Source organism: Eulemur rufifrons, chromosome 7 (genome assembly GCF_041146395.1).
Source record: "Eulemur rufifrons isolate Redbay chromosome 7, OSU_ERuf_1, whole genome shotgun sequence".
NCBI classification, from domain to species: Eukaryota; Metazoa; Chordata; class Mammalia; order Primates; family Lemuridae; genus Eulemur; species Eulemur rufifrons.
In genome coordinates, this window is record NC_090989.1 from 89346294 (window position 1) to 89361399 (window position 15106).

A 15106-nucleotide genomic window follows, 5' to 3' on the forward strand; every position below is an offset into this window, starting at 1 on the left:
CTGCCTGCCTTAAAGATGTTACACAGGCATCCTAATGGCTTCTCAATGAAATTTTCTTCATATTAACTATCTGTTTTTCTCAGACACTGTACTGTAACATATCATTAAAGATATAATACTATCACTGAAGGTCATTTAACTTTGGGCCCATCTTCTGGTCAAGGAGCCCAACTGAAATAGAGTTATACACATGCCTTATGGTCTGCTTCTTTCACCTTTTATAATTCAGAATCCAAATTATTCCATTTTTACTATTCTTCCAGTATCTTCTAGCATATTCTACTGTAACTATCAGCAGGGAAAAGTGTCACTATGCTTCTACCATCAGTTGTATCAAAGTGAGTTTATAGCTCTGCCTTTACCCTTTCTACTTGGATTTTCCATAGACGTTTCTCAGAATCATATATATATCCTGGTAAAAAATTCTCCATTTTTCCCAGGACTTCTAATATGTGTTTTGAATTTAAGATAATCACAGCAACATCACTACCAAGGAAAAGCACACTGCAACTTCTCTCCATTTTAGAATGTTCAATTTTTAACTGGTATTCCTTCAATGGACCTTTAACATAAAAGGAGGTATTATTTTTGCTGTCACAATGGTGAGAACTGTACTCTGTTCAATGGAATGAAACACTTCCTCAAAATAAATGAGCATGAGACATAATGGAATTCTACATTTCTTGTCAATGTTCTTTTCTGTTAATTGACTGGTGACGTGAATATGATCCATCATCTTGTGTCCCTGCTGGAAGAGCCTGTTCTACACCCTTTTCTCCCTCCAGTGATTCTTATTTACAAAGACTTGTGTAAAACAAGTAATTTATTTGCAATAGCAGGAAAACCGGCCAACAATCTGGGTATGTGCAAAAAAAAGTCAAATTGGCTCACATAAAAGTAGGGATGGAAAAAATGAAATTATAGTGATTGCAATATGCCTTACACAGTGAAGAAATGAATAAGTTTTTACATCAGAGAAAGATAAATCTTTGATTCCTGCCTGCACTTCAGCAATTTTCCTATGTAGCTGCCAATTTTTTCACCCTAGCAAAATCATTAAAAACTGAAAATTATAGACTCTTTAAGCCACTTTAAAAGCAGAGGCAGAGAAACAGAGAAAGAATAGAAAGAAAGAAAAAAACTCTGGAAGGATATAATCCAAAAAATGTTAGCACAGTGATTATTATCTCTGAGTATTAAAATTACAAATAAATTTCTTTATATACTTTTCTGGCTTTTTGTCCAATGAATATATTATGCTCTTATAATCACTAAAAAGAAAGAGAACAAAGGAAGCAGAAAGAAAGAAAGAAAAACAGTTGGTTAGCTAGGTATTTGGAAAGGCAGTTATGCAGGAAGAAACAGATATGCATATTGTGCTGAGGCTAGGAGAAAAACTAAAGTATACAGAGACATCCACTATATACCATGCACCCGAAACATTTTATATCTTATTCAAGTATAGGAATTTAACTTAATCCTTTAAAACTCTTTTACCCTTCGAATACATCCCTGAGATTGTTACTATCATCAGTTTACTTCAGAGAAAACCAAAGTTCAGAGAAATTTAAGCACAGTCAAGCTCTCACATCATACTTAGTAATTCACCAGGCCCAGGTTGTGCTGCATAATGGAGAAATGGACTCCTATAACAGAAAGCGGGCCCTATTTATGTAAACAATGTTGCCTTTGATATTTTAACTAATCAGGTCTACAAAACTTTTTTTAAGTCTGGCAAACTGTGGTATAGATGGAAGAAAATCTCTAAAGCAGAAAACTTCATGAAGGAATCACAACCCAATGATCACACATGGAACTCAACTTGGCAGAGGACAGACTGGTACCCCTTCTGTGTTTCCCTTTCTCTGACTCTCTGGCACGTGAAGTGGGAAGATACAGGAAGTACCACGTGATACCACAAAAATGATAGCAACCCTAGCATTATTTTAACTAAATTAACTCCTGGAATAAGTTTCTGAAGCCTCAAACTATATTCTGTTGAAATAAGGATAGTGTACATAGTGAATGCAGAAGTCCATCAAATGGATTACCTGTGAGATATAACCTGGAGGCACATGGATGGGAGGAATGGATCCATTGGGTGACATCATGGGAACTTCGGCAGGTCCTAGAAGAGGTAAGAGTAAGACATTAATAGTTGAGGAAACATACATCATTCAAAATAATCATTAGTGTTTCAAATGTACTATCAAAACTGAAGGTAATTAATCACTTTGACTATTTTCTCTTCAAGAATGTGTATATACTGCCTTAGAGCCGGACCCAAAACCACGAAAAGGAATTCTCTGGCTGTAAAACTCAAGGAAAACAAACAAACAAAAAAACCAAATTATAAGCATCTTTATAAATATTTAATGATTCCCAAAGCCTCAAGTTCCAGAAACCAAGACTGTTGGGTTAAGAGTAGTCTAAAAGGGCAAAAAGGTTTCCTTTCCTTTTGTTGGCCTTGAAGAGAACGTATTCTTAATAAATGTTTAAACAAATCAATTTTGAAATGAGTTTATCTATTCTGATTTTAAAAGATCCTATAGACTTTGGGTTTGTAATTTTCAATTAGATTACTATTTTCAACAAATTACTGTAACATGCCATTAATTTGAAATAGAAGAAACCTTTAAAATACTCCAACTAAATTTGATCTGTCTCTTATAAGGCAGAGGAAAAAAAGAGATCATATTTTTAAATAAGGAATACTCAGGCCGGGCGCAGTGGCTCACGCCTGTAATCCTAGCACTCTGGGAGGCCGAGGTGGGCGGATCGTTTGAGCTCAGGAGTTCGAGACCAGCCTGAGCAAGAGCGAGACCCCATCTCTACTAAAAAAAAAATAGAAAGAAATTATATGGACAGCTAAAAATATATATAGAAAAAATTAGCCGGGCATGGTGGCGCATGCCTGTAGTCCCAGCTACTCGGGAGGCTGAGACAGGAGGATCGCTTGAGCTCAGGAGTTTGAGGTTGCTGTGAGCTAGGCTGATGCCACGGCACTCACTCTAGCCTGGGCAACAGAGTGAGACTCTGTCTCAAAAAAAAAAAAAAAAAAAAAAAAAGGAATACTCAAATTTACTTGGATTATTTAAAAGTAAAGCATTAAATTAACAAGAGATTAATTTCAAAATATTAAGTTTAATGAATGTTAACTACATGTCTAAGACAAACAATGAGTGACATGGTTAACACTCAGTTTCCTAAGACATAGTTTTGAGTTAATGTTTAATTATGAAGAAAATGATTGTCATAACATCAAACTCAACTTCTGGCACCCTTCCAAAGACCTTATGATTAAATGATTTCCCTAGAAGTGCAAGAACCTCACGGTCAGTGGTTTTGGCTGCCCTATTCAGCAATCCGCCTCCCAGATGTCAATCCAGAGCTACGGGTTTCTAGTGTGAGATGCGACTTCCTGGCTCCAAAGCGCCTTGTATTGTTTATTTGCTTTCTCCTAATGTGTGTTATGCTGCCGGCAATGAAAATTGTCTGGCTGGAACAAAAAGCAAGAGAAATACAACACTTGATTTGGCAAAAGGAGACAGATTCTGCCACCCAGTGCTGCATTTGCATGTCAGTACAATGCACCTTTCACTTTACAGTGCAACCAGTGTTACGACTACTTCACAGGAGAAGATGCAGTGGAGAAGATGCAGTGGTGGGAAGAGGAATGGGCACGCTGGTGTCCCCATGAACAAGGTCTGCATGTGTTGGAAAAATACATAGGAGCAGGACAGGAAAGATATATAATATTCATGTAACATTCCAAATGACCAGAGTTCACTGCAACTTCATGGACAAGATACCAAATCACTAAACTATCTGATTATCTCCATACCCGTACAAAACCATAGCAGTCTCTCATCTGCTAACATACTGGTAATAATTTAAAGCAAGAGAAGAGCAAAAAAATGGATCATTACATGATCCAATTTTATTTTTAAGTATAATTTAAATTAATACATCCACCAACCACTTAAGGCACTGGTTTCCAAATCTATCTTTCTCATCAGCTCCAGCATTTTTGCCATAGCCATCAAGACAGTTAGGTATGTACCTAATGTTTTTATTTGAACTGACTTCACTTAAAAATAAATCATAGACCATGGTCAGCCTCATCCTGAGCACTATCTGTGAAATCCAAGGGTCAACAGGCTCGGCTCTATGGAGCAGATGTTAGGAATATGGTCTCTGCCTGGTTTTATTCCCCAGCTCACTAGTTACACTAGTTGTGCAGCCTTGAACAATTCACTTAGCTTCTCTGAGCCTTGTTTCTGAACAGTTATAAATGAGAACAATTCTCACTTCATAGGTTCGATTTTTAAAGATTAAATTTGATAATACATGTAAAAGTGCTCACAGCAGTGCTTGGCGTGATAATCACTCATCAAAATGTTACCAATCATCATTATTCTTTACAACAATTTTTATAATTTTATTGCTAGCTTTTTGTTGCTTTTTCCCTTTTTGTTACAACTACACGTACTAAATTTTTTTCATAGTACACGTCCATGTGACACATAAAATCAACAAGTATACACTGTACAATATTGACTTAAGGGGCAATCCCTTCTCATCAGGTAAAAATAAAATATTTCACAGTACAGAGTGTGAACAGAAGTGCTATCACCTCAATAAAGTATTGCTTTTTAATCACCAAAATGTATACCATGCAAACAGTCTCTTAACCCCAGGCATGACCCCTAAAACTGTTAAAGTCATTTGTGTAAAATGTTTTAGAGAATGTAAGACAAGTACGTGATTTACAGCTAGAAAATGTTTTCTTCACAGCCTTGATTTCCAGAGTAGCCAAATGACTTTAACATGCTTGTTTTCCCTTCCTTTTGTCACTGTCATCAAAACCATTTCAAAGGACATTTCAAGATATACATTAATGGCTTCCAAAACTCCACTTTGCCTTAGAACCCCAAGGTTCTGCTCCTTCCTAAAATAAACCATTGTATGTATAGGCATTCAGGGGTTTAAAGCCTAGCAAAATAAAATCTCATTCACAATGGTGGTATGAAAAAAATTATTGTCTTCCTAAACACTCATTTCCCAATCAGTGAGTTTAGCAGACTATCTCTGCTCAACTGTTTGTGTTTGAGAATGTCCTGATATTACTATAATCCTTCTTTAATTAAAACACAAATTTCTCTTCCTAAACTTTTAGGACTCGGCACCTCTTGATTTTTTAATCAATACGCTAATGACAAATAAGGATACAGCCCTTAGAATATGGTAGAATATGGTTTTCTTCTTGCTCAAGCCACCAACACTGGCTATATTGGGGGGAGAAAAAGCCACACGATATTCTCAAACAAACCAACATCCTCCTTGACTACACTAGAAAATCATTAAACTAATAAACTTTTTGAAATTAAAAACAACCTCTTAAGGTATCTGGAACCCCCTTTAATTAAATGCAGTGGTTACATACAGGTAGGTGTATGAAGATATATGTACTCGTAGATGAAATAAATTGAAAACAAAAGTACACAAACATACACCTTCAAAATACTGTAAGTTTAGGTTTGGTTTTTTTTTTTTTTCCCCCCAGAAACTAAGAAGTTCATCTAGAGACCACATAAACTCTTCTACAGATAGATGAAAAATGTCACATGCACAATTTTTAGAACTGTAACTAGAATGTTTGCTAATAGATGAGAAACTCCACCAAAAAAAAAAATGACTTGAGAAATTTGATCACTTTCAGGTTTTAGGCTGTGACTTAGAATTCCTTATTTTCACTGAACAAGATATGAGGCACAAACAAGAACTAAGATTGGTTTATAGTCATTACAAAATTTCAATACAATACGCAAGTACAAAATCTAGTATATCTTAAAAGTCTGTTAACATTTGTTAATGAATTGATTTTTCATTTACTTACAGCAAATCTTAAACCAGAAAGGTCAGAGAGTAGCTTAACTAAACAATCAACAGTAATTAATGCAATGATTCTATGACTTTATTCTAACATCAAAGAGACTAAAGGAAAGCCCAGCAACACTGTATTTTAAGACCACACAGGCTCAAGGAAAGCTCTTGACCCTCCCCCAAGGCTGGAAGGCCACTCTGCCTCATCCACTGCTCCTTCACTGCTACCAGGGATCTGCCAGAGCTCAGACATCTCCATCGCCCTTGCTCTGACGCTATCTTCAGAATATTCACCCTTTCTGGGAGCAGATGGAACTAGATTGACTAGTTTAACGTACAAACGAGGTTTGGAAATCTGAACGTGGTAGAAACTGAGAATCCAGGGCATAAATCATTGTTTAAACAAGTCTTAGTAAAAGGCCAGCTACAAATAATTATACTACAATTTTAGATATTTTAAATGGTATTTTTATAAGCTGAGTATTCACCATAGATAAACAGGTAGTGAATAAACAGAAATTATTATTGTGTTTGTCTATAAACTGGTACTTGGGCATCCAAATGGCTATTTTTCAACAATAGCCTTTAGCAGCAATAGATTACATTCTTACTTATAAAATTAAATATCACCTTATTCAAAAGGATGTAAAAGGGCCGAGATCACAACATTGCAAGATAAAAGAAAAGTAATAAGAAAATAAAGCAAAGGTGAAATGATCTAATAAATCCAACATACACTATAGAAATAACCTGTGAGTCTTTCTAAATAGCTAAAGAAGAAAAATTCTTGCTGGTAAAAGTAACTATAAGGATAAGGCCACAGCTAGTAAGCAAGAAAATAATAATGGTGAAAGTAATTATAAGAACAAGTTGTCTAAATAAAAGTATACTTAAGCTGTTTGCCATGGATCTAAGACTGAATACAAAATGTGAGGTCTTCTGATGAATCTCATAAATGTCTAACAATGAATCTCCAATTATTCATGGTGACTGAAGACTCTTGCACAAACTGAGAGATTACATGTAGGCACTTTGGTCAGCCTTGACATTCTTTCTTCCCCCCCCCCCCCAATTATTCAACACTGATTAATCCCACAAGGGAACTAAAAGGAATACAAAGAAAATAAAGCACAGACCCTAACCTCAAAGAAGACTGAACTCTACTGCAGCGGCTCCTAAACTTTAAGGTGCATCAGAAGCCCCTAGAGGTTTCTTAAAATACAGATTGCTACGTCTCACTCACTTTGGAGCAAGGCCCAAGAGTTACCATTTCTAATACGTTCCCAGGTAAGGCCAGGTGCAGTGGCTCACGCCGATAATCCTAGCGCTCCCGGCGGCTGGGGCCTGAGGATTGCTTGAGCTCAGGAGTTCGAGATCAGCCTGAGCAAGAGCGAGACCCTGGCTCTACTAAAAACAGAAAAATTAGCCAGGCATCGTGGCACATGCCTGTAGTCCCAGCTACTTAGGAGCCTGAGGCAAGGAGGATCAATTGAGCCCAGGAGTTTGAGATTGCTGTGAGCTATGATGACGCCACTGAGCTCTACCCAGGGTGACAGAGCAAGCCTCTGTCTCAAAAAAAAAAAAAAAAAGTTCCCAGGTGGTACAGATGTTGAGGTCTATTGACCACATTTGATAACCTCTGACTTAGTTAAAAGAACCAACAGCTAACATCTTACTCAATGGTGAAAGATTGAAGGCTTCCCCCCTAATATCCAGAATAAGAACAAGGATACCTGGTTTCACCACCACCACTCAATATTGCACTGGAAGTTCTAGCCAGAACAATTAGGCAAGAAAAAGAAAAGCATCCAAATTGGAAGAAGTAAAACTGCATCCATTCACAAATGACATGATCCTATATATATAAGATCCCACAAAAAAATTACTGGAGCTAACTAATGAACTCAGTCAAATTGCAAATTATCATATCAATACACAGAAGTCAATTATGTTTCTATACATTAGCAATGAACAATCAGAAAGGAAATTAAGAAAATAATTCCATTCACAACAGCATCAAAAAGAATGAAATACCCAGGAATAAATTTAACCAACAGAGAGAATGACTTGTACATTGAAACTACAAAATATTGCTGAAGGAAATTAAAGAATACCTAAATGGAACTAAAGAAGACCTAAATAAAGGCATGGAATGGATTATGATTTAAATGGCAATAATAATAAAAGTGATCTACAGACTCAATGTAATCCCTATCAAAATTCCAAGGACCCCAAATAGGCAAAAAGAATGAACCTGTACCACTAACATAATATATAAAAATTAAGTCAAAATGGATCATAGACCTACATATGAAAGTATAAACAATAAAACTCTTAGAAGAAAACAGGCAAATCTTCATTGGCACTGTATTTGGCAACAGATTCTTATTAATAGATATGACACCAAAAGTAATAAGAAACAAAAGAAAAAATAAACTGGACTTCATCAAAATTAAAAACGTTTATGCACCAAGAAAGTGAAAAGACAGTCTATAGAATGGAAAAAATATTTTTGCAGATCATATTATCTGACAAGGAACTTGTATCCAGAATATACAAAGAACTCTCACAACTCAATAAAAAGACAAACAACCAATTTAAAAATGGGCAAAGGACTTGAATAGATGTTTCTCCAAAGAAGATAAATAGTCTACACACACAAAAATACCATGCTCAACATCATTAGTCATTAGGGAAATGCAAATCAAAACCACAATGAGGTACTACATCAATCCACTATTATGGCTGTTTAAAATCACACACAGAGAAAATAACATGTGTTGACAAAGTTGTAGAGAAATTATAAACATGTAGACATGTAAAATGGTGCAGAATGTGGAAAAGTTTGGCATTTCCTCAAAAAGTTAAACACAGAATTACCTTATGACCCACCAATTCCACTCCTAATTACATACCCAAAAGACATGAAACCTGATACTGAAAACACATGTACAGTCATGTTCATAGCAGCACTATTTACATTGGTCAAAAGGTGGAAGTAGCTGAGATGTGGTATATACAAACAATAGAATATCATGCAGTTATAAAAAGAAGAAGTATGAATTAACACATGCTACAATGTGGATGATGCTTGAAAACATTACATTAAGTTAAAAAAAAAAAAAAAGCAGGTCCAAAAGGTCACCCATATTGTGATTCCAATTATATGAAATATTAAGAATAAATAAATATACAGAGACATAACTCAGATTGGTGGTTGCCAAGGGCTGGAGCAAGGCTGTGTGTGGGGTCGGGGAGGACTGCAGGATTGGGGAGAACTGCTCAACGGATACAGCCTTTTGGGGGTGATGAAAATGTTTTGGAACTAGATAAAGGTAGTAGTTGCATACATTGTTAATGTGTAAGTGTACTAATGATCATGAGTTAAAAGTTAATTTTATGTTATATGTATTCCACCTCCATAGAAAAAGAAATTAAAAAAAAAAAAGAAGACATAAAGACATAACCAAGAAAAGGTAAGAGGTAAAACTCAGGTATCTAATAAACTGCCAAAAAGTAACTGAGTATAAATCTCTTAGAGCACATCTATACATTCATATTTGGAAGAAAGCTGTTCCTAGACACCGTGCTATGCAAAGACCAACAGATGCATTCTCTATCCACAAGCAATGGTTGGGCTAATTATGGAAATACAGACATATAAACGAAGACAAAGAAGCATTTCAGGCATTGTCTAAATCTCATAAGATTTTCCATTATCCTATGGAAACATCAGTAATTACAAGAACTGAGGTAGTACAGGTCTCATGGTTTTACAAATAAAGAAACTGAGGCCCAGAAACAAACTGACCAGCCTAGGAAATAGCAGGCAGGTGATAGAACAAGAAAGACAAGAATTCAGTTCTTCTCATTTTTAGACCAATATTGTTTCTAATTTTACTTTCCTTCATAAGTAAGATTTGTCGTTCCTTAAAATGCTGCGGCAAACTCATTTTCTTTCAAGGTGTCATTTTCATACAGAAGCAGGGTACTAAAGGCACATTCCTCTGGCTCAGGTAAAATGAGGCATACTACTACTCAGGGCATACTAGTCTCTCCAACCTGTAACTTCTTCCTAAAGGCATCCTAACAAAGGGCTTGGCCGAGGGAGGCTTTTGCTTTTGCATGTGGACTCTACCACTTTCCAGCAGGACCGTAGGCAAGGTATTTAAAAACCATCTCTGATCAGCGCTTTACTCAGACAACTGCTACTTCCAAGGGTTGTTTTTAGGACTGGGAAATGAAATGCATACAAAGTACCTGGCACAGTGCCTTGACAAACAGTATTTTAACAACTTTATCATTGTGCCACTAGAAGAAAAATACTGTATTAACAAAGAGGCTAATATAGTGTAATCATTTACCACAGAGTCCAAATGAATTACATAGTTTCTTAAATGCGCAAGTTAGCTGTTTTGCTCTTCACGTTTTTTCTAAAATATGTTCCCATATTGTAGCTGGGAAGTGATATCCTTCTTTTGAAAATGTAATATCATTACATTAAAGACATTAATTAAAGACAACTAGATTACGATTATTTTAAAAAAAGAAAAAGAAAAAAAAATAAGGAAGGGTGTCTGCTTTGCCATAGTTGTCTACTTTTCCCATCACTAACCCTAGCCCTACTCCCGAAATTACCTGTTACGTTTCCCCAATTTCTAGGAAACCCTACAAAGTTGAGTGTGTCTAACTTTCTGAATGTCCTGAGACAGCTCTAAAGCAAAGAACCAGCCTTTTTCTTCTGAAAGTCAATCCTCTATGTCTCTCTGGCATTGGCTTTATTTCAAGAATTTCTAGTCTGGCCCAGCCATTGTCCTTAAAAGTAGCAAGTGACCAAAACAAATTGCACAATGACTAAACCTTCCTGCTGAAATCTTCCTAAAGTAAACCATTACCAAGAACCAAAACTGAGTTGTGACGGAATTCATAAATAATGGGTCACCACCATCTTCTCAGCCATTTCAAATCACAAGAAAGTACTGAGTTAGTTAACAAATTTGTCTTGCCAATTTGAAATCCAAGTCTTTTCTTCCAAACATTCCTCTTTGAACTTGTTTTGTTACTTATCTGTTATAAGGGCATCAGGAGTAGGAAGACCAGGGTTTAAGTCTCACATAAGACAAACTGTTTTTCCCCCCCTGGAGACAGAGTCTTGCTCTGTCGCCCCACGTGGAGTGCAGTACAGTGGTGTCATTCTAGCTCACAGCAACCTCAAACTCCTGGGCTCAAGCAATCCTCCTGCCGCAGCCTCTCGAGTAGCTGGGACTACAGGTGCCCACCATGACGTGGGCTAATTTTTCTATTTTTAATAGAGACATGGTCTTGCTCTTACTGGTCTCAAACTCCAGAGCTCAAGCAATCCTCCCACCTTGGCCTCTCAAAGGATTACGGGCATGAGCTACCATGTCTGGCTGTAAGACAAACTTCTTTAAATCCCAGTTTTCTTCAATTTCAATAAAATTGAGATATCTATCCAATTATCTAATTTATTAAGTTGTTTTGAGGCTTAAATGTTGAAAAAACCTATATAATTACTGTGTAAATATATAATGCTATATTTTGTTAGCTAATGTTTTACTGAATTCAATAAATATTATGAAAGATGCTATGAGGAATTAAAAGTCACACAGGATTTTATAATAGATACATAAACAACGAACTACTACATAAAGCAGTAGCATCTGTTTTATTAGTGACAAAGAGCTCTGGAGCTGTTCAATAACCATTATCCTTGGAGTGGGTGCAGAGAGAATATTCAAAACTCTCACACACTAGCAATGAATGGTAAAGGAAGTTGGTGAAGCCATTCACAACAGGCATGATGACCTAACACAGTCTGTGAAAGCACTTGATTTAAATTCAGGGCTACAGAAATGCAAGCCCTAAGGCTGTCAAGGATATCAGGTACCAGGAGAGAAACCTAAAATACAACCTTCAACTCCAGTTTTTAGAACTCCTGGTTGTTGCTTTGTTCAGTTCAACAAACCTTTGTTGAACCCAATGTAGCTGCCAGAACTTGTGTAGGACGCCAAGGACACAATGACATTGAAGAGAACAAGCATTTCTGTTCTTAATTATGGGGAGAATGGCATGCAGAATGAGTAATTCACAGGTGCACAAGATCTGTGTGGGGGAGGAGGAGACCCAGCTTTGTGTCCTGCTTTTGGCCTGAGGTTTCTGTGACAGACACTGTGTATCTCAGCATGGAGTCAGGCATATAGCCCAGCTCAAGCAGCACGAGCATTTGGTGAGAGTCTAGTCTAGCAGCAAAAATGATTAAAGAATTAGGTAGAGGCCTAAGAGAAAAGGTCCAAGAAGTTGATCTTTGGAAAAACAAAAGGTGGTTTCATACATCCAGCCTGATGCTAGCACTAGATCTCCCAGGGTCTCAGGACCCTGCTCTTCAAGGTAAACTTCATTACCATACCTAAATTAGAAACATAATTTACCTGGTCTCCAAATGAAAAACATTCAGTATTACCTTGTCAGTTAAATGTATTCAAATGAATACTAAGATTAAGTCTTTGTTTTGACCTTTAATGTCAGGTTTAGAACAGCACATAATCCATGGATACACTTATTTATACTTAAACCAGACCCTATAACTTCAAAGCTCTGAAGAATGATATAAATACAATTCAATAATACTGAGAAAGGGCTTCTGATATTTTACAAAGAAAAGTACCTGCACATATCAACAGCAAAATTAAAACTAAGCCATCAAAAAGGGCATCAAGGGCTTCATTTCAAAGCCTTTAAAAGCAAATTGTCCCAGCGTGTTTTCTCTTCGGCCCCTAAGAGCATCAGAGAGCACCCTCATACACTTCCTCATACAGAGTAAAGAGGACTCATTAATTTCATCTAATAACAAATTCAAGAGGGAGTTCCCAGGAAAGGTGAATAGGAATAGGTAACTCCTACTGGTACCCTCCAGATAGTCTTGTTCAGGGTAAAAATTTCCCTACATTCCCCTTATGAGAACAAGAGTATGTAAACTTCATTTTAAATGCCCTGAGGTAAAATGCAGACTGATGGTGTTAAGGAATAATATTAAAGTATACTCATTTTGTGCGGAAAATAATCAGAAAGGAAGACTGCTCATTAAAAGGGAATGCAGGGAGAGCAACTAAGGTCTGTGTCAGCAGAACAGTGGGCAGAACTTACCGTGGCTCTGAGTATTTTAACAGGGTTGTCTGCCATTCTCTCCCCACGTTTCTCTGTTCTCAGGAGGAGTTATGAAAGGGACAGGGATGCATAAAACCTTGTCAATTCTTCCTCTCAGGCCCCAGCTCCCATCCCATTTGCCTGACCACAAGGTCCTCTGCTCCCAGAACAGGCAGACAAGTGAGCAAAAGACAGGACAGCAAGTTTTTGTGATGATTCCGTGAAGAATTCATGGGCAAATACACATTTCCTGTTTTATTTGTGTTCTGCTTTACAATTCCAAGGTCATGCTCTAGCAGGCAAGTTTGCAAATAGTACTGAAATTATTAACCAGACAAGAAAATGTGATTGCATTCTTCACAAGCTCTGTTTTACATTATTCATCTGTTACAAATGAAAGAGCATTAAAAACATCACCCACCTGAAAGCTGTATTACAAGTAAATAATAAAGTATAGCTTTACCAACATACTATTACTCAATATATTTAGGGGAATTCAATTATTTGTTGCTTTAATGAGGTTTACAAAGCAAACCACAGAGGATCCCTTTTAACTGCTCTCAGGGTTGGCTCTTCCGTTGCCCCTGCAAGAGTGCTTGCCATAAAACAAAGCCTTTGACAACATTCTAAAGGCATTTTATTGACAATATCCCAATGCGGTTTACTAGCTTAGTTTTTTGAACTCATGCACTTAAAATCCAAAGGCAAGACAGAAATGTCGAGGATCCATGAACTAGAACTACTAAAGAAAATCAAGGGTGATTATGGAAATGGAAAAAAATGAACCAAAGTTCCATAAAACACAAAATCAGAGTTTATCGACCTGATGCCATTTTCTCTCCCATCTAGAAGGCTGCTCACTCAGTCATAATCACTCCAGTGTCAGTCTGGAAGTTGTCTCTCAACCAGGACCAGCAATCTTCTAAAATTAACTTAATTTTATTAAAATGTTTTAATTACTAACAAAAAATCCTCTCAATTGTCCAGTGGCTGAGACCTAATAATGGGCTTTGAGATGATTAGTTCAATTTATAGTTCTAGTCTCTGCCTTACCTAAACCACACAGAAGAGGCCGGGAAAGTAAATGAGAGTTCCTACAGGCCAGCCTGTTTACACAGCCTGTTGCTTTTACTCTTTTGTTTGTATGTGAAAAACAAAGGGCTGGCTGAGGACTGACAGTAAACAACTACACATAGGTTACTCTCCTGTCTCCTGGTGTTTGGACCTGATCAAGGATGGTCAGTAAACACCTCCAAGCAACTTGGGGAAGGTTGGGTCACCCTGGACTGCTATTTTCTCAGCCATAAAAATGAGTTGACAGTTACTGTTTGAGGCACAGCAGACTGCTTTATGGCGGCACCATAGATGCTTTCTAGTTTGGGTACACTGGTTCCACAGAAACAATTTTACTGAACAGGCTACAATTTGATTTCGCTTTCAAAAATCAACTCTTCGTTTACCGAGGGGGCCTAGGACAAATGAAAACGGAGGGCCTACGCTGTGGGACTAGGTTACCAGAAAGGTCTCTTAGCTGATCCACTGCTGTTTACCCTGAGCTGAGAAAGCAGCGAGGTTTTCCAGAGAACAGATACATTTTAAAGTTGGCTCGAGACAAATACTAGCCCTTAGTTTGCTACACTGAAATGGCCAAGACCAGGCCCTATCAGGGTAGGTAAGAATGGAAAACAGGCAAAATTATCAAGTAATCAATAAAAACAAAAATACACCAAAAGGGGAGCTTTGCACATAGTACTATCAATGGTTAAGCAAGAGTATAACCACAAACAGATGCTATACAAACTTGAGCAACTCATAAATTCCTTCAAAGCAACACTTTAGGATTATACTCCTCCCTTTCCAGATTCTCCTCAGATTAAACTGTGAGGATTAGAAGAGAAGAATTTTTTCCTTTTCATCTCCTTATCTCTACCACTGCCTTTGAGAAACCACTGTAGTTTGTGACGTCTTGTCCTCCTGATTTCACCAGTGCATGTGCCCACATGTCCTGAGGTCCACTGAGACATGCCTTCAGTCTCACACTTACCTAGGGATCACA

The 15106-nt window shown here is 37.2% G+C and overlaps 1 protein-coding gene across 3 annotated transcripts in view; it reads right to left on the reverse strand.

Annotated features, from left to right (window-relative positions):
* FNDC3B (fibronectin type III domain containing 3B) overlaps positions 1 to 15106 on the reverse strand; it is a 329585-nt gene that overhangs the window by 159814 nt on the left and 154665 nt on the right. For all 3 annotated transcript variants that reach the window (XM_069475276.1, XM_069475277.1, XM_069475278.1), the window contains exon 4: positions 2052 to 2128. In XM_069475276.1, the coding sequence (XP_069331377.1) occupies positions 2052 to 2128 (77 nt within the window). The remainder of the gene's footprint in view (positions 1 to 2051; positions 2129 to 15106) is intronic.